Genomic DNA, 24,609 nt, shown 5'->3' with positions numbered 1-24,609 from the left:
AGCTCGGATGAGCCAGTCGTCCAGGTAGGGGTAGACGTGGATCCCCTCTTGGCGCAGCTGCGCCGCCACCGGTGTGAGGCACTTGGTGAACACCCTGGGTGCCGACCTCAGTCCAAAGGGAAGGGCTCTGAACTGATAGCGACGCCCTTGGACCACGAACCTGAGAAACTTTCGGTGTCCCTTTAGGATGGGAATATGGAAGTAGGCATCCTCCAAATCCAACGACGACAGGAAATCGCCCTCCTCCAGCTGACCCAGGACGTGTTGGAGGGTGACCATCCGGAACTTCTGTGCCTTGATGAATTTGTTCAGTCGTCGTAGGTCCAGGATGGGACGCCATCCTCCCGTCTTCTTCTTCACGAGGAAGTATCTTGAGTAAACTCCGGAGCCCCGAAGCCTCTTTGGGACGAGCTCGATGGCGCCCTTCTTGAGCATCGCCTTTACCTCCAAGAGAAGTTGAGGGACGTGATGTTCTTTCCTGGCCACAGGGGGGACGCGCGGGCACCGCTTTAGAAACTCGAGCGCGTGACCCTGGGCTAGGGCGTCCAGCACCCAACGGTCGGTGGAGATGGACTCCCACACACTGACGAAGCTCGCCAGCCGGCCTCCCACCGGGGTGCTTCGGTGGGGGCCCGACCCCACGGCCGGTTCAGTCCTGCTTCCACGAGGCTTAGCCGCCTTGTCGTCCTTGGCGACGACGGCGGGGTCCGCCTGACTTGCCTCGTCCCCTGTAAGCTTCCTGCGACGACGAACGGGCCGCTTGACGGTAGGTGGAAAATCCGCCGCCGGAACCTTTGGAGGCACCCTGTTTGCCTCCGCCGCTCTGAAAGGGCGGCCGCCGTTGCTGGAGAACCCCAAGAGCCCGGGCCGTCTCCGTGTCTGCCTTGATGGCTTGAAGGGAATCGTCCACTGTTTTCCCAAACAGGTTGTTTCCGTCGAACGGCATGTCCAAGACTCTGGTCTGCACGTCCTGACGGAAGTCAGTAGCCTTGAGCCATCCACGCCGCCTAAGGCACACGCCGTTGCCCAACTGGCGAAATCCAGTGTCAGCGATGTCCGTCGCAATCGTAATGGCGTGGTCCGACGCCACCTCTCCTTCCTGCAAGATCTCTAGGGCATCCGCCCTCTTGTCGTCCGGTAGAAAGTCCAGCAGGGGGGCCAGTTTGTACCACAACTCCCTGTCGTAGCTGGCTACCATAGCCTAGGCGTTGGCCGCCTTAATCGTCGTCGCTGCAGACGAGATGACCCTGCGTCCCATCGTATCCAATTTCTTTCCCTCGCCGTCCGGCGGGGAGGTCGACGTAGAGGCCGCGCCCCCCCCGCTTTCTTCCTGGCTGCCGCGGAGACGACCGAGTCCGGGGTCGGCTGTGCCCGAAGGCACAAGGGGGCCGCGTCCGGGACCCGGTACTTCTTCTCGTACCGATCCCTTCTAGCCGGCGTCGTGGATGGGTTCTTGAGGAGGGCGAGGCCCTCATCCCAAATATCGTCCAGTAGAGGTACGGAGAGGACCGTCTTCCTCTTGGCTTCGCGCCGTTGATAAAGGAAACCTTCCTTCTTCTTCTCTTCCGGGCAGAGCTGGAAAAGCTCGGATGTCCTGCCGATCATGGAGTGAAACGATCCAATCTCGTCGGGTGGGGAAGCCCGGGTGGGAGGCGACGACGGCAGATCCTCGTCGTAAACCTCGTCGTCCGTACCCGTCGCGGCCGTGTCAGTCCCCGTATCATCCCCACGAGTCGTGGACGGGGAGGAGGGCTGAACAGGGCGCGATGGCTGAAAAGGAGGTGGAGGATGAATCGTTCTTCTCTTAGGGGGAGGGCTCCCTACGGGGGAGGTCCCCCGTAGGGACAAACATTTTTACTAGACCATGCCTTTAATGTGAGGCCTAGGCTACCACGGCAGAGTGTGGTTGTGATGTGAAAAAACCTTCCAGAGGGGCGTGTAACAGGCGTCAATCCTATAAGTGGGCTGTACTTAAGGGGGCTTTGGCCAAATCTTGCTGGCTTCAGCAAGCAAGTCTTTTTGAATATATAAACTGGATCTCCCAGCTGATCTCAATGCCAAAACTCTGAGGGCAACTGACTCCTGCTGCGACTCCACTGAACATGGGGAGTCCCAGAACTCAGCAAGGCCCAACACCCTGTCACGGAATGTCCTTGTGGAGTGAGAAATATCCTGTTTCACTCGATAAATCTTTATCCAGCATATCAAAAGTGTCAGTTGGAGAGGGATCAGATCCTTGATGGGAGCTGCATGAGCAGGAGCTGTAGATTGAGCTGGCAGCGTAGGCTCCAAAGGAAGGGTCAATTATGCGTGATCATCACAAACTGGTGAATAGGAGAGGCTCTGGGGCCTGCAGAGCAGTGGGGCCTTTCATAGTCATGGTTAGTACAGTGGCTGCAAGAATAGCTTGAGCTGCAGGAGGAGGCACCCGAGGCATTCATTTGCAGATTCACCCCTTAAAGTAATCTGCCCTGGGTGAAGACCTCAATCTTTCAAAAAGCCCGGTCTTCCTGACTCCTCTGTGACTGCGTGGAAGACTGTCACTGCAGCAGTCCACATGCTGAAACGGGTGTCTGAGGCGGCAGAGGGGCCAAGACAGTGGTCGGGATCCACTGTGCCGTGGAGTCCATAATGTATGTGCACGTAGTGTATGATGTCCTCCAGTTGCTAGGCTGCCAGGCCGTAGTAGTGAAGGCCCTGTAAGGTACTGTCGGAGGAAACCGCGAGGAAGCAGACCTGGAATAGCTCTGCCCCTGGACGCTAATCTTGCAGCCAACCCGCAGAGAGGAAATGGTTGAGGATCCCAGTTCTCCTATGATGGGATTGTATCCAGCAGAGGTCGTCATGGGAATCTTGCGAGAGGGCCCGCAAAATAGCCTCCAGTGCTACTTGGGCACCATTTCTTTCTGGTTGGCCATCATCTGCGGCATGTGCTGTCAGACACACAAGTGCCTTTGCATACCAATGTGGGGACCCTTGAAGCAGTTTTTGCAAGCCCCCTGGGATTAGTCCAGGTAGTAAGGACAAAAAGTCGAGGATCCAGGATGCGCTGTTTATCTTCAGCAACAACATCACTAGTGACCCCCTACCCCCAATTCGGAACGTTGTCCAGTATTAGGCCCAGCAGAGCCCATGGCTCTAGAGCCAGTGGCCTCTGAGGATCAGCAGGATCCCTCCTTCTCATGACGGTCCGTCGGACAGAGTCAGTGCGCCAGAGTGCAAGGAGACAAAAATGTGTACTCTGCTCAGATGATTGCCAAAGTTGATCCCGGATTAATTCCTCTGCAAGACATGGAGAGGCACACTAAAAAAGTCCCCCACCCACCAAGCCCACGATGGAAAAAGCACAATCCCAGAGCCAAACATGACGTACAGGAGTCCCATGCATGGCTGGGGTCTAAGCACCTCAGACAGAAACAAGGTGTATTGGAGGCCAGGAAGGTCCTGACATGAAATGCCAGTCAAACCAAATCATTATCGGCACGCAATGACCATAGGATGGTGAGGTCGTCTGTAGAATCAGCATTGAGACCACAAGGGCAAATAATTATCAGGGAACCTGAGAAAATGAAGAGCAAGGCGTCCAGTGCCATTGAGTGGTAAAAAGGACTGACTAATGAGGCTAGTTGGTGAAGTCAGTGTGGGAGGGCACGTCCAGGCATGCCCTTATGTGTAACAAATTTAAAGGGGATTTTCTTTTTGCGGTGCAAAAGGCTCTGGTCCTGTCGACGTGTGACGGACCCCCATCTGTATGAAGGAAAGGGAACGGGACTTCGGAGTATCAGTACTAAACAAAGTTTTAAGAAAAAAGAAAAGCACAGGTTAATTTAAATTAACCAAGATGTGAGCGCAAAAGAAAAATGGGGTGAATGCAAGTTATCTATTTCACAGCAAGTAAGCAAGAGATGATGTACCATACATCCTTTTGGCCCGACTGCTGCAGCAGCACAGTTTTACATTATTCTCCTCCTTTATAAGAGGTGTTGCCACATATTGAAAATAGACTTCTATCCCTTTCTTTACTGAATGAAGCATGCACAAATGTATCTTTGCCAAGGATCACCTTGAAGAAACTCAGTTTGATGGGATGACCGTATAAATTGTAATTATTTAATTAATGCATTCATTTATTTGCATGTCTGGCAGCAGTCATGGGTCAAACTTGAGAAGACTCACTTTAGTTCTCGTCTTGACCAGAGTCTCCAAAAGGAGAACAACTCTAGGACGGATAGCAACATGCCATTAACTATGATAAACCGTGATGTCCAATAGTGCACTTCCAGCCAATCCCAAGCAAACTCTGCAATCAACTGATACGGCAGGAATGAGTATTTGACCAGAAATTCTCTCCACTGTTTCCAAGTTGGATCTTTTAAGTCCTAAAATCAAAATAGAAAATAAAATAAAAATCAATAGTACAGACAAGGAATATAAATGTAATACAGAAAACTTTAGATGGATAGTTTAGGTGGTACATTGAAGTCAGTGAATTTAAGAAAGACAACATAGGCAGTCACTTTAAATTAGGGAACAAGCTGAACATCATCAGAATCTAGAAGCAAAGAGGGGAAAGACTGACAACACAGAAGCGACAATCCAGCGATCTTGTTAGCTCGTTTGTTATGTGAATCATGCATCTTTACTTTTCGAAAACAGGATTACAAGCCAAATCTTTGGGTTTCAATGTTAGCAAGTTAAACGCCATCCCACATCCACTCACCTCTCTGGTCGATTTGATTAAATCTAGAACAGTTTAGTTCTGATCAGCCAAGTATTGCAGACCAGATTTACCTGGCCTATCATAAGCCAATCTAGCTCACACGCTCGTTCCCTCCTGGATGCTAGTTAAGTATTAATGTGCACATTCTCTAGCGTCACCCCCAACCGTCATTTATTGTAGTGTGACCGGAGTTAAAAACAAACTGGTATCTTAAAAGGGGGCAGGCTGCTTTATTCCAAAAGAAGTTATTAATAAAAAAGGATGTATTTAATTGTACTTGCATTGAGAATAGTCCCTTCAAATGTACAACTTTCATTTCTAATGAGCTCTTCCAGTATATATTGCATCGCAGAGTACATAATGCCACTCCTAACACTAAAATGTTTGAAACCATGAACTATACGTGGTGCAGTAACATGGGTGCTAAACAGGCTCAGCTTCACTGCACTCTGGGTTGCACTGCCGCAGTTGGTGCAGAGTAAAAGAGGAGTTTATGAAATGAAATACCCAGAGCAGTGCAGCATGAGTGCACTGGGAAGGGACTGGGGGGATGACAATTGCCCCCAGGCTATCTTGGCTGTTGGGCTAGGACAAAACAAAAAGGTGATGGCTGGAAGGATTCCAGTTAATCATAACCACAGGCATAGCTCTGAGCAACCCTCCAGACCATCATTTTTCAGCCTGCCAAGCCATTACAGAAGGGGGAAAAACCATATGCAAATCAGGCTTGGTCCTACCCCAAAAGCTGCAGTTCAGCCCAAACTGCTAGGTCACATCCCTTCTGCACAAGACCACAAGAATCCCCAAACATGTTTCAGCCTTGTTGGGCGTCATCAGTGAGGAATAGCTTGGGTCTCTGGGCCCGGCAGACTCGGGACCCATGTCTGGGCATACCCATCCCACCCAGATGTGGGTCCCTTGCTCGCTGCCCCATAGGGAACCAAGCTGGATCTCACTGAGGAGGCTGAAACAAGGCCGAAACATGTCTGGGGTTGTTTGTGTTTCCGTGCAGAGGGGACCTGGCCTAGCAGTAGGGGCTGGGCTGCTACCATTGGTGGCAGTACCTAACCGATTTGCATATGGCTGGGCCCCTTTTGCAATGGCGCAGATGGGCTAAAAAACGGTGGTGTGGAAGGTTGCCCTGAGCAATGCCAGTGGTTCACATTAATTCAAAACCTTCCACCCATCACTTTTGTGGTTATGGCTGTTGGGCCAGAGGCTACAAAATGTAAAAAATCGTTGAAAGACAAAATTCTTAGAAACCAGCCTGCCTCAAAGTAACCGAGTGCTGCAAGGCCAGCTAGGCTTATGCGGAGGTACAGCAAGGTACCCGTCTTGAAGGCCCCCACACAGTGAGAGGGGGAAGAATCTAGGCTGCAGGGGTATTTTCATACGCCAAGCAGCAATGTAAAAATTTAAACAAAGATCCTATGGGTATAGTTGAAAAGCACTTACAGAAAGATGTAACATTCAGATACTAATTGCAAGAAGCCCACAAACCTAGTGGGATATTCAGAGTTGGGTAGATTTCTTTTAATGAAATACTGCTGGCGAAAGTTACCACTTCTGCCGCTGGTTTTTCAAAAAATCTGCCCACTGGTGTTTAACATTTTTTTCAGCCATTTTAAACATCAATGTGAAGGTAAAAATTGACTATGACCAGTAGTAGCTTGTACCACTACAGTACATGTTTTATGCACAAAAGGTTGAAGGTGGCGAAAAGGGGTAATCAGAGATGCCCACAGTTTCACAACCTTAACATGGACCTTTGTAAAACCCTAATGAAGGAAAGCAGGACTCACTTCTGTACAGTAAAAAAAAGTGTTTAGAAAGGTAGGGAACATTTGGATTTGTACCTCTACCAGTTAGGAGGTTAAAATGGGAAGATTCTGTGCAAGAAGGTCTGCCTAAACTACCGCTGCAGGTATTGCCATGGAATGGTATTTGAACAAACCTTGAATTGGCTGGACACTAAAATCAGTGGTATTTGCCAAGTACTGCCAATTTTACGATTACTAACAAACTCTGAAAATATTTTTTCGTTGTCTCGTCTACTGAAACAGACACGTACACACATTGAAACTCCCCATGTTTTCAAGAGCAACGTGGGGGCACAATAAAAGCCAAGTCCAGACGGCTTTGTTCACTTTTTTGTGCAAGTGCAGACCCCATAGCCACAATTACAGGAAAACCCCAGCCACAACTTCCTAATCTGTCTGGCAGAGGCTGACAAGCAAATCAAGGTGGTGTATTGTCTACATGTGAGCCAGGCCCACAGAAGGGAGAGAGTGGCAAGGAATGAGCTTGCTGTGATGGGCAATTAAAGGGGGTGAGTGGTAAGGAATTGGTGACTGACGAATGTGAGCAAGGGAAAGGAGTGCTTGCAAGGTAAAGGAGGGGGTTTGAGTTGAGCGCTAAACGATGGAGCAAAAGCAGAAAAGAGGGCTCAAAGTTAATTGTAATGAACGGGGAAGCATGGAGAATGTGGTGCACAGGAAGCACACGGGGGGAGGGGAGGGTGGGCGATGGGTAAGAGGAGGTTAAAACGAGACCGAGGTAACATCTGGAAAGGTTTATCTGCAGGTTGATTGTTGCCAAGATCTGCGCCGACCTCCATGCAAATGCACCAGATTGTGGGACTGCCACAACCCCTTTCTGTCTGACAAACTGATGCATACTTGCTTTCTGAACATATGTTTCAATTAAGACGTCTCATATTTTGTCAGGATGTTTTATCATGTGACAGTGCTTTGAAAGTACACACAATTGTTCAGAGTAAGAGCGTAATTATAGTGATTTTTCATTACAGTTCTAATCTTAGTGTGTACAATTGTGTGTTTGCCTCAGGATACAGACGATTAATAGGCTTACCTCGTGTAGATACAATGGTTCTTTGAAAGCTTGTTTTATTGTACTATTTTAGCCCTTGAATATCAATTTTGCAGAAAGCGCTTTGTTGTTTCTAATATTAAAGATGGAAGCGAGAAGATGAAGTCGCCCCTACTTTCTAAATTGGAAATTAAAGATACAGAAAGGCAGGGCTCATATCCACACCTTCCACACTGCCTACGTTATGTGATCCCGAGAAAATCACTTCATCACTGCTCCTTATTTCCCTTAACTGTCTATACAGAAAGCCCCAGTGATATGTGCTTATACAATTGTAACCATTTAAACAATGAGCACGGGCAGGTAAGCAGGGTGCCGAGTGAGGGTCTAATCTTCAAAGGGTGCTGGGGGGTGGGGGTGCTGTGTGCAAGAATAAGATTTGAGATGAAGGCTGGGGAGGGAGGAAGCCAGGTGCAGGTCTTGTGCTGCATCATCTGTTTCAGCTCGGACAGTGAAGCCAGCCCCTCTGGTTCAGCAATGGCTCAGCTCTACCAGTGAGTCCACAAACTTTATTTTTTCAGTAACTAGCCCATAAATGTGTACAGCAAACAAATAACAATTAGACATTGTACATCTTAAAAATATTTTGAAGATTACAATATAAAATACCATAGTTATGGTCACGTTTGGTGGCAACTTGGCTGAAAATAGCATACACACACTGCTTATTCATCCAGTGTCTTCGATCCACAATGCCAGGCTTTTATGAAACTTGACACTACAAAAACGACTTGGGTTGCACTAAATTTGAAAATGACGAAAGCATCATGGAGCGAGCTCGCCTGTTATTTGTGAAATAGTGGTATAAGCCATCTTTGCCTCAAGGCGGTGTATTTAGTCGAAATGAGCAAAAATAACAAGTTGCTTACCAACTGTAACATACTTTCGATTGGATGATCCTCCCACGTATTCCTCATCTTAGATATTCTTATCTTCAGCGTTGCTGCTTCGGAAAAATAATTTCTCCACCGAGGGCGCTGTGCTCGAGGTTGCGTCGCCGATGTCCCTCGGAGGCTGCCATCGAGTGCCAACGACATCTGTAGTATAAAGGGCTCGAGCCGCGCCCGTTGGCTTCAGTTCTGTTTTTCCGTACATTTTTCATTGAGGAGTTTGTAGAGGAGGTACCAAGTACTGCCCGCACTCCAACCGTCCATTTTGAAGTACCAGCCACATTCATGCTGAAGTATGTGACGTACGAGGAGAAAATAAACCAGCAGAGAGCAGCAGTGGGGCTCTGTCCAGTACCTATCAGAAGAACCGCACCCACTGAGGTACCGACACCTAAGAAAACCTGGACAGTAAAGTATCCATTGAGAAAATCATATCAACAAATGAAACAGAATGAAGATTGTCAGAGTATAGTCCCTGAAGAAGGCAAGAAGGTCTTAAAGGAAGACGAATGGTGATGTCACAAGAACCCAGACTGACTAGCACATAGAAGGTATGATGGCCTGCGAATGACAAAAGGAGACGAAACGCCATGGATAAGGGACATCGGGAACCTAAAGTGAAAGGACAACGTCAAACGTAAGAAGCTTATGCCATGAGCAGGATGAAGATATTCAGTTAGTTTACATATGTACATATGCTTGGAATCGCAAGAAAGCTAAGAAAATTGTGCGGCTTGCTATGCTTAGTAGTAAGATAGATTGCGGCAAGCGCCACCTATACATACCTACCTCAATGGAAGCAAGTTGTACAAGTATACTTCCACTACGCACAAGGTCAGAATCAACCAGAGGTTACGAGAGGTCGCATGAGGAGAGTTTCATAGTTAACAAATCAAGAATAAAAGACAAAAGCGAAACTCAGACAGAGACAAATCATGCCAAAAAAGCCAAGTTCGTATCTGCTAAAATAGACCAACAGTAGCTACAATTAATGAAGCAAGGAACAGAATATCCTGCTCAGAAAAGTGAAGTTAAGAAGCAGAAGGCAGGTGGTGGACAAAACGAAAATCAATTTTTATTTGCATTTGTTCTTGTACACAAAACAAAACATTACAACTCACAACTAACTCCATACCCAACAACCCTCCCCCCTCTTCTACTGGCACTTCCTTGAGTTCTTGTTATGCTTAACATTTCATTTCACGGCGGGGCAGTCTTTGCCACCATGCGCCTTTTCTGGCGCTGTCCTGTGTTTCCGCCCTGATTCGAGTAGGCCTGTGTCTCTCCCCTCAACTACTCATGGTTCATCTGCCCGGAGCTCTTCCTTGTCCCTTAGCTCTCGGCCCAGTCACCTCTTTCACTCTCGCCGTCCCTTTCGTCGCTGCCACGTAGCTACAGGACAAGTTTGTTCCATGATAGTAATTTGGCGCCACTGTTGTCCTCTCCCCTCTGCATCGCCCTTGTCCAGACCGTTGTCTCGGCTATTGCCCATTTGTTCAGATCCGCCCACCACCCCTCCAGCGAGGGTCCCCTGCTCGTGTTCCACGCCATTGCTATGCATCGTTTTGCCAGTATCATCATCAGTTCCTTCATTTTTGCAACATGCGTTCTCTGCTCATCTCCCTTTGGAAATAGTCTGAGCAGGTAGGAGGTTGGAAACCACACCTGCATCTGAATGCCTCCCTTCTGCGCCCTCTTTGAGCTTGTCCCAAAACTGTTACCGTCAGGCATGACCAAAACATGTGTACCATATCCGTAGCGTGGGCAAATCCGGACTTGGTCACCTCCTATTCTCGTCATTCTCTTTGGTGTCAGGTATGCTCTGTGGGTTAGATAGAGCTGCATCTGTCTGAACCTGGAGTTCCTGGACACTTTCTTGGGTTATCTGAGCGCTCTGGGCCATTCCTCGTCTGTAAAGGGTCTCTGGAGCTCCTCTTCCCATTTCCCCTCGTACTTGTAATACCTTCCTGTTAATTTCTTGCAATTGTTCGTAGAGCCTGGATGCGGTATGGCCCCCTTCAGAGACATCATACCATAAGTCCAGTGCCTCCCCCATCTCATCCTCCTCCAGTATGGTCCCCCACCTTTTCTTCATCATCTGCACCATGCTACTGTACAGTATGAATTGGCCCCTGTGTATGCCGTATTCCTCTACCAGGGTCTGAAAGTCCACCCAATGTCCGTCTCTCCACACATCGCCAATTTGGGCCACCTCCTGGTCTTCCCACTGTGTTCTGAACGATGCCAAGCTTGCAACGCGGTCATCCACCAGTCCTGCCAATGGAATTGTCCTGGAACAGGGATCTTTTATGTCCTGGATCTTCCATGCTCTTTTCCATAGGGCTCAGCCCAGCTTGATTACACTGGGGAGGGCTTTGGCCGAAGCTGCATTCATCCATAGAAGCTCTCTCAGATAATATTGCTGCAGTGATGGTCGAAACAATCGAGTCTATGGTTACATCCTCTCCCAGCCACTGTACCACGAACTGGAGTTGGGCAGCTAGGTAATATTGCTCAAAGTCCGGGAGCCTAATTCCTCCCCATTCGTAGTCCCTTTGTAGTGCAGTCAGTGCCACCCTGTTTCTCCTCCCATCCCACAGGAACTCCCTTGCCATGGTGTGTAGCTTCTTGAAAAAAGGCCCAGGAATGTTATAGGGAATGTTATAGGGAATGTTCGTGAAGTAGTAAAGGAGGCGGGGTAGCACTATCATTTTTAACAAGGCCACCCTTCCCATCATCCCCAGGGGTAGTGTCCACCAGAACTGCATGGCCTTCCCGATTTGTCCAGTGCCATCTGTGTGTTGCACATATATGTGTCTCTTTAGTATCATGGTATATATCCACTACTAGGTATATGAAGGTCCATGGGGTCCATGTGAGGCCCAGATCCGGTAATCTGTCTGGGGTCTCATTTTTCAGGCTTGCTTGTGGAAACAGCGAGGACTTCCCCTTATTAACCGTGATCCCAGATAGCCTGCCGAATGCTCCCAGAGCCTCAAGCAGGTCCGGCAAGTGTGTCCGTGCATTCTGCACATAGAGTAGCATGTCATCTGTGTGAATTGATATCTGATGTACCTCTCCATCTATTACTATCCCTGTGTCTCCGTACTCTGCCCTCAGGAAGACTGCGAATGGTTCCAGAGCTAGGATATACAGCATCGGGGACAGCAGGCATCCCTGCTTCGTGCCCTGTTCTATGCTCCACTCTTCCGAGATATGTGTGCCCGTTTTCACTCTCGCCCTTGGGTTTTGGTATAAGAGCTTAATCCATCTCAGGTACCCTTCCCCTACTCCAAAGTGAGCCAGCACCCCCATAAGCCATTTCCAGTTCACAGAGTCAAATGCCTTTACGGCATCTAAAGATGCAACCGCGCTCCCCCTCCCCGGATTTGTCTCGTCTATAACATGGTGAAGTCTGAGAAGATTCCACAATGTGTTCCTTGCGGGCACATACCTAGTTTGGTCTGGATGCACGAGCATGGGTATAACTCGTTTAAGCCGGTTGGCCAGGGCCGCTGTTAAGATCTTGGAGTGATGGTTTATCAGGGAGATTGGTCTATAGGACCCGCACTACAGAGGCGCCTACCTGGTTATAGTATCGGTACCATCACCTATACAGACATACTGTTCGGGAGCCTCCCTCTCTCGTACACCTCCTCCAATGTCTCCAACAACCTCAGGGCCAGGGTGTCCTTGTACTACTTATAAAATTCACTTGGCAACCAGTCAGGTCCTGGGGATTTACCATTTGGGAGCTGTGCTATGACCGCAGGTAGCTCCTCCTCTGTGAGGCGGTGCATCCAGCAGCTGAGCTTGTTCCTCCGTTAATCGGGGCAGTGCAATTTCTGCTAGAGCGTCCGCTATATACCCCTCTTCCGCCTCCTGGACCCGAGAGTACAGTTTCTCGTAAAATCTTGAGAAGACCGTATTTATACCTTCCTGGGTCCTGATCACTTCTCCCTGCTTTTTTTTTAATAGCGTTAATTGGTTCACTCTGTCCTCCCGCTTAGTGAGCCAGGCCAGGAGCCTACTGGGTTTGTTCCCCTCGGCGTGTAGTCTCTGAATGTATTTCCCATGATCCAGTTTCCCCAGCCAGCCATACATTCCTGCCTCATGGCAGCGAGATCGCCTGGCTTGATCCCGTCTCCCCTGTGCATGCTTCCGCTCTCCCTTTCTGTTTACTCTAGGTCAGCCAGATCTGCCCCCTGAGGCCACCCGCATTCCCGATAGCCGCCCCCCCTTACCACCACCTTCACTGCTTCCAAGACCATCCCTGTACTAGCCACGCTCCCTTTGTTTTGCGCAAAATAATCATCTATCGTGTTCTGGATGTGGTCCTGAAACTCCCCGTCTAACAGTGCTTCCGCCATCAGTCTCCATGTTGGTATGGGGGCTCTCCTGTATGTGCATGCCCATGTCGCCCCTAGAGGCACGTGATCAGATAGTGTTCGTGCATGTATATGTGCCCCTGTAATTTCCCCCAGTGTCTCCTTGCCCGTGAACAGATCATCTGTTTGGGTAAATGTCCTGTGTGGGGCGCTGTAGTGGGTGTATGCCCTGCTGCCCGCATGTACCTTCCTCCAGACATCTTCGAGCTCGAGTTTCTCCAACATCCTTGGCAATGCTCTGGCCGGCGGTGCTGGTTTCTTGCGCTTGGTATCTGACCTGTCCAGCTGAGGGTCCAGTGTACAGTTGAAGTTCCCCACCCACATGACTGCCACATCTCTGTATGGGGCCATCCGGTGCGTGAGACCTCTGAAAAACTGTTGTGTCGTGGTTATGGGCGCATGTGTTCACCAGACACACCGCCCGGTTCTCCAACATTCCCTGTAAAATCAGGATCCTGCCTTCTGTGTCCCTTTCTTGTTTCAGAAGCTGGACCGGGGTCCCCGGGGCGATCCATATCATCACTCCCCTTGCGTAGTTGGAGTACATTGAACGGTACACCTGGCCTCCCCCATTTCTTTGCTACTTTTGATTGTTTCTCTGCCATCAGGTTTGTTTCCTTTAGCATCGCTATATGGACTTTTGCCCTGTTCAGCAAAGCATAAACCCTCAACCTCTTTACGTATGCATTTAGTCCCCTGACATTCCATGTGAGTATGTCCAGTGTGTTCTGGCCCTTGTGTTCATTGTGTCCTTTGCGTTTCCATGGGCTCGTTGGCTGTAGTCCTTGTTGTGTTTGTTGCTTGCGAGTTTGTCCCGTTTCCCGGCCTGTTGCAGTGGTGTGGTGTGGTTCCTTCCCCAATATCCATCCAACATGATCGTCACATGTGGGCCCTCGTCTCCTGTGCGTTCCTCCAGCTCCCAGCGTTTGGGTGCCGCTCCCTCCATTCGTTCCCTCCACCCCTGCCGTATTCCGGTTGTTTCATGCTTCTCGTTCTCCCAGTGCCTTCCCCTAGTCTAGCTAATCCCGCAATCCTTATAACTATAAACTAACGCCCAGCCTCCACCCCTCTGCTCGGGCTCCACCACTTCCGAGGTGCTCCCCTCTCTCCTGTGGGTGCACTCGCTGCGGCGCGGTGCCTTGAAACTGGCATCCTAACTTCGGTTCTTCTACAGGGACCCTTCGGTGAGGCTTGGTGGCTTGTCCTCAAGGTTGTGGGCCCCCGCCTCTAACCAACTGCTGGTTTAGTTCCTTAAACTGTCATTCTGCCTTCCTGTGCGCCTCTCCCTGGATCATCGGGGGGGCGGGGGGAGGCGGGGGAACGGGGAGGTTCCTGTTGTCCCGCTCGTCTCGGTCCCTCAATTGTGGGATCCCTTGCTGGTCCATCCATTCTTGGGCCTCCGTCGTGGTCTCAAAAAAGTGTTCTGCCGTTATGTAATACTTTCAGTTTGGCTGGGTACAGCAACATGAATCGGATCCTGGCGGCCCCAAGACAGTCCTTTGTTGGCCAGAAGTGTGCTCTGCTCTTTTGCACCTGTGCCGTGTAGTCTGGGTACATTGTTATTTTAGCATCATTCCTCTTTATGACCCCTCTGTTACGCTCACCTGGTATCCACAGGGACGCCACTCAGCCGGGTTACTCGCTGGTATGCTTCTCAGCTTTGCCCGGATGTGGACTGCGGGGAAGGTTCTACCTGAAAATACAGGAGGACTGTGTTCAAGACTGACCGACTGGGGTAAGTATCATCCCTCCACACCCATATGATTTCAGTCCCTCTGGTGCCCTCTCCTCACCTTGTGGCAGAATTAGGCGTGCTCTCCGTCCTGCCTTCTTTGCAGGGGTGCGTTGTCTTTCATGGGCGAGTGCGGTCCAGTTACTTCACTGACGCCGGCCCGTTTGATGTTGTTCAGGTAGGTCTTATTGCTGTTCTTTAGTTTTGTTGTTATCCTGCATGCCTTTATTTGTTTAAAATGTCTCTTTTTCTCCCTTAGGTATGCAGAGCTTCAGCGCGGCAAACTGGCTTGGTTGAGCTCCGCCGGTAAATGATTGCGCATTAAGAGCGCTATGATGCGGTAAGTAAGTGCTATGCGCAGCGCTGCAAAGTCTTCCCTTTGATAACCTGTGTTTTCCTTCCTTGTAGGTTGCGGTGTTCTTCAGTGCAAGTGGAATGTCCGAAGTGGTGCCAGCCGAGAGGCTACCAGCCAAGTAAGCCTTTTGAGCAGTTCATAATTTGTAAATGGCTCTACTGCTTTCTTAAATGTTGCCTCTATCTTCCTCTTTCAGATCGTTCTGTCCGGGAGGCGTGCAGATTCGAGGAAGCTGTTCTCAGTAGCTGCGAGTGTTTAAAGATGAAGACTGCAGGTAAGATGCTGCTGCTAATGATGTTCTTTTTGTCTCCTTGCAGGTTCTGCTTCTCCGAGGTTCAAGGGAATAGCTGGACACAGTGAGCGTCACGTTGCAAGCTGCAAAGTAACGCGAAGCGTGTTGTCTTGCTTGGGTGTGGTTTAAATAGCCCCAACAAAATAGTCCAGGTAAAGTAGTCCCTAGGCTACCACACCCAAAACACTAGACCGCATAGCTTGGTTCTTATGAACCAAGCTATGTGGATGCCTTCATGTTGGCTGACAATACAATAAAGTAGTTCCCAAGCACATTGTTTTTCATGGTGTATGAGCATGGCGCCTTAGGCGCCAAGACTGGCCCCATGAGGGCTTTTGAAGAGGATGTCAGGCTCTAGAGGCCAGAGTCCTGACTCCACCTGGCCAATGGGTTTGCCAGAGGGGGTCTTGGGTGAGGGTCGTGACAGCACTCTCCCCCCACCACCCCCAAGGCCCCTCCCATGGTGTACCGTCTGTCTGGCCCAGGTTTGGTTGGGAAGTTCCGATGGAATTTGCTGATTAGACGTGATGCGTGGATATTCTCACTGGGCTCCCAGGATCTATCTTGTGGTCCAAATCCTTTCCAATCAACAAGATAATATAGCTTGGTCCTAGAGTATTTAGAGTCCAAGATATCTTTGACTTCGAATTCTGGTTCTCTGTCAACAAGTATGGGCTTAGGTGGTGTCCCAATTCGTGTGCCGTGTTGCATTGGTTTCAGGAGGGACACATGGAATACCGGGTGGATGTGTAGATTAGGTGGTAAATCCAGTTTCACGGCTGCTGGGTTGATAATTGCTTTAATGGTATAGGGTCCTAAGAATCTGGGATGAAAGGTCCGGGTTCCCTTGATGGGTACGAATTTAGCGGCTAACCAAACTTTGTCTCCTACTTGATAATCAGGGGCCTTTTTCCGGTGTTGGTCGGCGAATCTCTTGCTTTTCTTTGGCATGAATAAGGTGTTCCCTTGCCCTTTTGAAAGCCTGAGTAATGGTTGTGTGTAGAGTCTTTACCGCTGGCTTTTCCAAGCTGGCTGGAAGGTCTAGTTCAGAGGTACATGGATGTCTGCCATAAAGGGTATAGAAGGGCGTTTGTCCCGTGCTTGAATGCAAATAATCATTATATGCATATTCGGCTATCCATAGTAGGTCTTTCCAATTCCTTTGTTCGTGGTGCAGCATGCACCGTAAATATTGCTCTAGTGTCTGATTGGTTCTCTCAGTTTCGCCGTCCGTTTGGGGATGGTGACTGGTAGATAGCTGAACGTCGATCTGCGCCATTGCACAACATTTTTTCCAGAAGTTTGAAACAAACTGGCTGCCTCGATCAGAGACCAGAACCGAAGGGAAGCCATGTAGCTTAACCACGCCCTCCAGGAACACTTTTGCTAAAGTGGCTGTGTCTGGGAGGCCTTTGAGAGGAATAAAATGGGCCATCTTCGAGAATAAGTCCACAACTACAAGGATGGTGTTGTATCCTTGGCTTGGAGGTAGATCAGTGATGAAGTCAAAGGAAAGAGTGTGCCATGGAACTGGAGGAATGTCCAATGGTTGTAGGAGACCAGATGGTTTTTGTTTCTGTGATTTATTTTGTGCGCAGACACCGCAGGACTGAATATACTGAATGATGTCCTTACGCCAGGTAGGCCACCAAAAGTTCTTTCACCTTAGCTAGGGTTTTGGCAATCCCAGGATGTCCTTCGATCAGTGAATCGTGATAGTTTGAAATAATATGCCGTTGCAATTCCTTCTCGGGTACATATAGGCGATCCCTAAAAAAAAAGGTAGATGGTCCTTGCTGGTATATTGTTCTCCTTGAGTTTGCCATGCGAAGTAGGCATCAGGATTCATTGTCCGTTGGATTTCTTTTCGTAGTTCTGCTTGTGTTAATGCCGTTGCGATACCCAAGAGTTTGTCTTCAGGTATAATAGGTACTGAGTCTGGAGTTGTATATACTATTTCATCTATGCCCATGCGAGATAAGGCATCCGCCTTTCCGTTTCTGACTCCTGGTTGAAATGTGATTACATAATCATATTCGGCGAAGAAAAGGGCCCACCGTAATTGGCGCGAGGACTGAGCCTTGGCTGTTTTAAGATATTGCAGGTTTCGGTGGTCTGTGATGACTGTAATGGTGTGTCTGGCCCGCAGAAGGTAGTGCCCACAGGCTTTAAAGGCGGATTTGATAGCCAGGAGTTCCTTGGCCGTGATGGCATAATTAATCTCTGGAGGTGAGAACTTTTTCGACCAGTAGGCCACAGGATGTAGCTGGCCGGTTTCCGGGTCTCTCTGTGAAAGGACAGCCCCCATTGCGAGACTGGACGCATCCGTTTCAACGACTTAAGGGAGGTCTTGACGAGGATGTCGCAGGATTGGAGCAGAGGTAAACCTTCATTTAAGTTCCTGAAAGGCTTCTTCTGCTTCTTCGGTCCAAGCAAACTTTTTATTGTTTTTTCGTAATAGTACTGTGATTGGGTGCACAACCTGAGGGAAGCCTGGGATGAACCGGAGGTAGAAGTTTGCAAAGCCCAGCATGCTTTGTACCCCTTTCAAAGACATCGGTGAAGGCCATTTCAGAATGGCATCTACCTTGTGCACGTCCATGCTGATGCCTCCTGGAGTAAGGATAAAACCAAGAAATTCAACTTCGGTGACGTGAAAAAAGTATTTTTCAAGCTTTGCAAACAAGCGATGTTGACGGAGCTTGGTGAGGACTGAACGAACGTGCCTGACATGATCTTGTTCCGATGCTGAGTATACTAAGATGTCCTCTATGTACACTAAGGCGCACACATCAATGAACTCCCTTAAGACGTCATTCATTAAATATTGGAATGCCGCATGAGCGTTGCATAACCCGAAGGGCAGGACTTGATATTCAAACAAGCCGTACTTAGTACGGAAGGCGGTTTTCCATTCATCTACTTTTCTGACTCGGACAAGGTGGTACGCTCCTCGAAGGTCCAATTTGGTATAAATCTGGGCATCTTTAACTTGGTCTATCATCTCAGGGATAAGTGGCAAAGGGTAGCGGTTCTTCACGGTGATCTGGTTCAATGTGCGGTAGTCAATACAGGTTCTCAAGTCTCCTTCCTTTTTCGGTATGAAGAACAAAGGACTGGCTGCGGGGGACTTCGAAGGACGGATAAATCTGTTTGCAAGGTACTGGTCTAAATAGGATTTCAAATGAAGGTTTTCTGGTTCTGTGAGAGCATAGATCCTGCCGCAAGGGATTTGTGCACCAGGAACAAGGTTGATCTGACAGTCATAGGGCCTGTGTGGCGGCAATGTATTGGCTTGGTCCTTTCAGAAAACATCCTGGAAATCATGGTATTCTCTTGGCAAGCTATTAGTTGCTCCCTGGGTTGATACTGTCGGTCCGGGAGTCGGGGATACAGACGTCGGGTTTCTCCTGTTGGTAATAGCAGGCAGGGGAGCAGTCACCGGGGAAGGTTAATTTTCGTGCCCACCAGTCTATCAAAGGGTTGTGAGCAACCAACCATGGCATCCCTAGTATTAGCCTGAACTGAAGTGCATTGATGAGATCGAATGAAATAGACTCCCGATGCCCACCCAGGCTGTGCATTGGGTTACTGGTCGGAAGCGATTTCTGTCCCATCCACGGTAGTTACCTTGTCCATAGTTGGCTTAGAACACAAAGGAAGCCCCATCTCTGCTGCCAGTTCTTGATCAATATAATTTCCAACTGCTGCGCTATCGATGTATGCTTCAACAGCATGCATTCTTGACGACTGTTGGTGGTTAATTAAGATCACTGGTATTGCAAATTGCGAGGTCAACTACTCTTTCTTCTCAATCGACAAACTGACCTCTACGTTTGTCGAGCTTGGTAGTTTTCCGATTCCTTAGCTTCATCCTTCTCTGTGGCCCCGACTGTTCTTCTTGGGGGTATTACTGGACAGTCCTTCAGAAAATGTCCTGGATTCCCACAATACAAACAAAGCTGTTGTCTTCTTTTGTCCCGCTCTTGTTTTGTTAATGGAGGCCGTATCCCTCCAATCTGCATGGGTTCTACAGCATTTTCAGGTGCACAGGGTGCGTTTTCCCTTGATCGAACATACACAGTCCTAGGGTCCGTCTTAGACCGGTCTGCCTTTCGGTCCTGCAACCAGTGGTCTAGCTGCACAAACAGATTTATGAATTCTGCACAGTCTCTGGGTGGATCAACCACCTGTGCTAAGACGTCCTTTAATTCGCCTCGTAAGCCTCAATGGAATAACATGGTTCTTTTGTTTTCTGGCCACCTAGCTTCGGCAACCAGTCTGTTGAAGGTAGCAATGTACATTAACAAGTCCTGATTCCCCTGTCGGAGGGACAAGAGTTAATTGTCTACTGCTTGTTCCTGGTTATGGCGAGCAAAACGTTTTTCCATTTCTCTCTGGAACCCCCCCAAAGTCATGTAATAGAGGATCATCATGGGTTACCAACGGCACCAACCAATCTGCTGCACTACCACTCGGGTATGATAAGACAAAAGCTGCGCAAGCTTGGTCGTTTGCAAATGCTCCAGGTCTACAAAGAAAATGAAGGCGGCACTCATTAATGAATGCCGCATACTTCTGTGGGTCGCCTGAGAACCTTTCTGGTGGTGCCAGGGGCACTGTTCCAGGTAACGTGATCTGCACCGGAGTGGGTGGTATGGCGGGGTTTTGCATCACTGGATTGCTACCAGGTAGAGACGTCTGTCCTGCCTGCGATTGCAAGTATTGCCTGCTAATCTCTTCAGGACGTTCTTTGGTCACTATTAGGTCTCTCCGGAGGGCATTAGTCTCTTGTCGGGCAGAATGAACCTCAGCACGAAACTCTCCTACTAATTGGCCCAATTGGTCCATTTCTGATGTCTCCATGGCACCCAGGTGGATTTGTTATGGTAGGCTTCGCGTTCTGTTATGCTCACCTGGTATCCACAGGGACGCCACCCAGCCGGGTTACTCGCTGGTATGCTTCTCAGCTTTGCCCTGATGTGGTCTGCGGGGAAGGTCCTGCCTGAAATTACAGGAGGACTGTGTTCCAAGACTGACCGACTGGGGTAAGTATCCTCCCTCCACCCCCGTATGATTTCAGTCCCTCTGGCGCCCTCTCCTCACCTTGTGGTAGAATTAGGCGTGCTCTCCGTCCTGCCTTCTTTGCAGGGGCGCGTTGTCTTTCATGGGCAAGTGCGGTCCAGTTACTTCTGTGACGCCGGCCCGTTTGATATTGTTCAGGTAGGTCTTATTGCTGTTCTTTAGTTTTGTTGCTATCCTGCATGCCTTTCTGTGTTTAAAATTTCTTTTTCTCCCTTTGGTATGCAGAGCTTCAGTGCGGTAAACTGGCTTGGTTGCGCCCCGCTGGTAAATAATGGCACATTAGGAGCGCTATGATGCGGTAAGTAAGCGCTATGCGCAGCACTGCAAAGTCTTGCCTTTGCTAGCCTGTGTTTTCCTTCCTTGTAGGTCGCGGTGTTCTTCAGCACGAGTGGAATGTCCGGAGTGGTGCCAGCCGAGAGGCGACCTGCCTGGTAAGCCTTTTGAGCAGTTCGTAATTTGTAAATGTCTCTACTGCTTTCTTTAATGTTGCCTCTATATTCCTCTTTCATGTCGTTCTGTCCGGGAGGCGTGCAGATTCGAGGAAGCTGTTCTCAGTAGCTGCAAGTGTTTAAAGATGAAGACTGCAGATAAGATGCTGCTGATAATGATGTTCCTTCTGTCTCCTTGCAGGTTCTGCTTCCCCGAGATTCGAGGGAATAGCTGGACACGGTGAGCGTCACGTTGCAAGCTGCAAAGTAACGCGAAGCGTGTTGTCTTGCTCGGGTGTGGTTTAAATAGCCCCAACAAAATAGTCCAGGTAAAGTAGTCCCTAGGCTACCACACCCAAAACACTAGACCGCATAGCTTGGTTCTTAGGAACCAAGCTATGTGGATGCCTCCATGTTGGCTGACAATACAATAAAGTAGTTCCCAAACACATTGTTTCTCATGGTGTATGAGACTGGCGCCATAGGCGCCAGGACTGGCCCCATGAGGGCTTTTGAAGAGGATGCCAGGCTCTAGAGGCCCGAGTCCTGACTCCACCTGGCCAATGGGTTTGCCAGCGGGGGTTGTGGGTGAGGGTCGCAACACCCTCCCTCCCTTGAAAATGCCAAGATCTCTCTGCCCTTCAGTTCATGTTCTTTGCTATCATGGGTCTCGGGGGCGCCCCTGGGCGAGGTTTCTCTCCACCACGAATCCCTGGACCCACCTCCTGAAGCAGTAAGTTCTCCATGTATCCTGTGGGGTCCCTACCTTCCTCTCCTTCCGGCAGTCCCACAATGCGCATGTTGTTGCATCTGGCCCTTCCTTCTGCGTCCTCAGCCCTTTGTTCCAGAGTTCGTATTCGGTTCAGCGCCTCCGTCATCTGGCTCTGGGTAGAAGTTATATTTGACGTATTTGTCTGCACCTGCTGTTCTGCTGTGCCCACCCAGGTTCCGCACGTCTTGTCGCAGGAGGCCTACGTCCACAATCACTGCATCCATCTTAAATTCCAATGAGGTTTTTAGTGCCGCTATGGCTAAGACCTGTCCCCCCTCTTTACTCTTCTCCGTCTGTGCTGTTGCTGTTGTACTAGTGCCGGCTTCCAGGGTCTCTGCCTGGGGCCCTTCGGCTTTCCAGGCAAATGCCTCCATGCTAGTTTGCTTTTCTTTTCCCTTTTCTGTTTTTCCGACATATCGGTATTCAGAATGTCTCTTTTGCGTCGGGGCCCCAGTCTCGCCCCCCCTTTCGCTGCCTCTGAGCCACTTACCTCTTTTTATCTGTGTCTTGTCTGTGCCTCCGTTGCCAAGTGCCCGCCCACTATATGTGGGCGGTTGGCCTTGGGGCCCTTTCCATGGGTTCCTCCGTAATGTCAGCTTGCTGCCACCTCTGGCTCGTGCCACCGATGGTCGCGCTGTTCCTGCCCCTCTGAGGTTGCCCGGTGAGCTCCTGCGGCTCTACTCATGCCCAACTCTGCCGCTATGTTCCAGAGGGATATACCCTCTGCTGCTGTCCCTTCTGGCGGGTTTACCCACTGGCCTCCAAACTGGTGCAACAGGGTCACAGCCAATGCTTATTCCTGTTGTAGCCTCCTTCACACTGTGACAATCTCTGATGTGGCCCTAAGGGGCAGAGTGTCAGACTCTGGGTGGCCCCTTCTGCTATGTCTCACTGTGGCTGCATGGTGGTATCCAGCCTTCTGGCCTTTTTCATATGCTTCCCTTATTTCAAGTTTGCCCCTTGGCCATGAGGTGGGGGCCTGTGGACTGTGGTTTCCCAAGTAACAGTGATTTCTTGCTGCGTTCTTCCTGTTTTTATGGCCTCTGTTGGTCCTGGCTGTGCCCTGGTCCAGGGCGCTCCCCCTCTTCGCTCGTGGTTGTTCCTTGCCCAGCCACTGGCCTAATCGTTGCGCCCCCTCAGGGGCCGCTATTGTGTCCCGGCTCACTGCCACTGGTGAGTTCGTCTGGGGCAGCGATCAATGCTTCTGCGCCTCCTCTCCGCTCGATCTCCTCCTGCGACGGTGGGCTCCGCTCTCCTTCCGCCTGGGGTCCGTCACCTATTCTCTCGACGTCGCCGGCTGTCTCTGGTGTCTTTTCCCTCGCCCGGGGTCTAGGTGCTCCGGGATCTGCACCCTTCCAGCTCCTGTTGTCCGCTGAAAAGTGTTCCACAGCTCCTTCTGCGACGCCCTCAGCCTCTCAGCTGTTCTGCAGGGAGGGTCGTCTGGATGCTCTGCCGATTCCCTTAGCTGCCTCTGCAGGGGTCTCAGGCCTGTTCCCCGGCTTCCTTCTCCTTTCCCCGTCGCCAGCTCCCTCCTGATGCTCACTTAGCCACGCGGACCTCCGGTATGTCCGTGTTCCTGACTTGCTCCTCTCCGAAGGCCGACTGCCGTTGGGTGCCGTGCTTGATTGCTGGATGAAATCAGCAGGCTCGCCTCGCCAGTTGTGGGCTGTGTCTCGGCGGCAGTGCCCCTCCGCTGGTTCAGGCGTTCATGCCTGCCATTTTGTTTGCCGGCCTGCCTGCTTCTCAAGCCGCTTTCTTGGCCAATCCTCGTCTGATTTTCTTCCGGACTGCTACCAGTTGTTCCCCACATGTTCCTGCACCTCTCCTCTCCTTCATTTCCCCAGCTGCTTCGTATCTACTGACTGATCATGCGGGAGCCTCAGTTCTACTCAACGCATGGCCGCCAAGCCACTCCTAGGGTCCTATAGTTAGTAGAACCAATGGGACGTTGTACTTTTAGTGACGTCTACAGTAGCCATTTTTAAGGTAGGGCTTAGATGCCCCAACCTGACAGTGTTTACTTAATCCGTTAGCATATACAGATGTAGTACCTATATTAAAAGTTATCTTCCTAGAACCAATAGAATTGCATACAACATTTTAAGCATTACGCATCAGTGATGACGAGTTTTTAGTATAAATGATGTGTTTTTTATGAAGTTTGTTGGAGTTGTGAAGCGAGAAGGAAGATCAAGCAACCGCTGATATTCATGAAACTCCCTATTTTTTGTACTTGTTATTAAACAGACTCCCTTTGCCAAACCATTGAGTTGTATTTATTGATTTGATGCTAGAGTATTAATATGCATCCCCATCCATCTCACGGGTGCTGCTACTCCATCTTAAAGTGCTATTGGGCAACCAAGCTTTAAGGGCCGGTTGGGGTCCTAGTGCACAAGTTGTACTTATAGTTGGAATCTGGACTCAGCAAGATGAATGGAACAGGAAAGCCGGCGCAGGAAAATCAGGAAGTGTGTCTTTCTAGAGTCTTGTCAGAGACTCTTATTCATAATGCATAGTGACATCCGCCTCGCTCTCAAATGGTTGGATTTCAAGGCAGAATGTCAGATTTATGATGCAAGTTTTACAATGTTCAAAAACCTCCCACAATTACTTTAGCTAAAATCGGATTTTGCCACAAATGGTACATTTATACAGTTGAAGTCTCTTTGCAACTTACACAAACAGGTTATATATTTTATGCAGAACATTCCACTCCAACTCTGAAATCTGTGGGACATTGTTTCGCCCTTCTAATACTTTTTGGGAATTTTGAGTAAGTAAGATTCGGCCCAAAATTCTGTAACTTTATACACATGTGTGGATCATCATAACAGAGGTAAGTATGAAAGTTTGCAATAGGATCATGGATACTTTTCTTATAATCCCCTATTCTTTGCCATTTCTGTACCAAAGGTGTCAGTGAATTCTACAATGTCTCAAATTATACCCCACAAAATCACTATTTTTTTTTAAAAACATTTATTTTATTAAGAGAGCAGGTTAGCATTCAGACCGTCCACTAAAGAAAGAATTTGACAAGGTATTGAGGCATGTA

General features: G+C 49.3%; 1 protein-coding gene across 5 annotated transcripts in view; it reads right to left on the bottom strand.

Annotated features, from left to right (window-relative positions):
- Positions 1–24,609, bottom strand: part of BFAR (bifunctional apoptosis regulator) — a 799,780-nt gene that overhangs the window by 65,391 nt on the left and 709,780 nt on the right. For all 5 annotated transcript variants that reach the window (XM_069647786.1, XM_069647783.1, XM_069647787.1 and 2 more), the window contains one exon: positions 4,177–4,379. In XM_069647786.1, coding sequence (XP_069503887.1) covers positions 4,177–4,379 — 203 coding nt within the window. The remainder of the gene's footprint in view (positions 1–4,176; positions 4,380–24,609) is intronic.

This window comes from Ambystoma mexicanum, chromosome 2q, assembly GCF_040938575.1.
Source record: "Ambystoma mexicanum isolate Mex_15411 chromosome 2q, UKY_AmexF1_1, whole genome shotgun sequence".
Taxonomy (NCBI): Eukaryota; Metazoa; Chordata; class Amphibia; order Caudata; family Ambystomatidae; genus Ambystoma; species Ambystoma mexicanum.
This window is presented reverse-complemented; position numbering and strand designations above follow the sequence as displayed.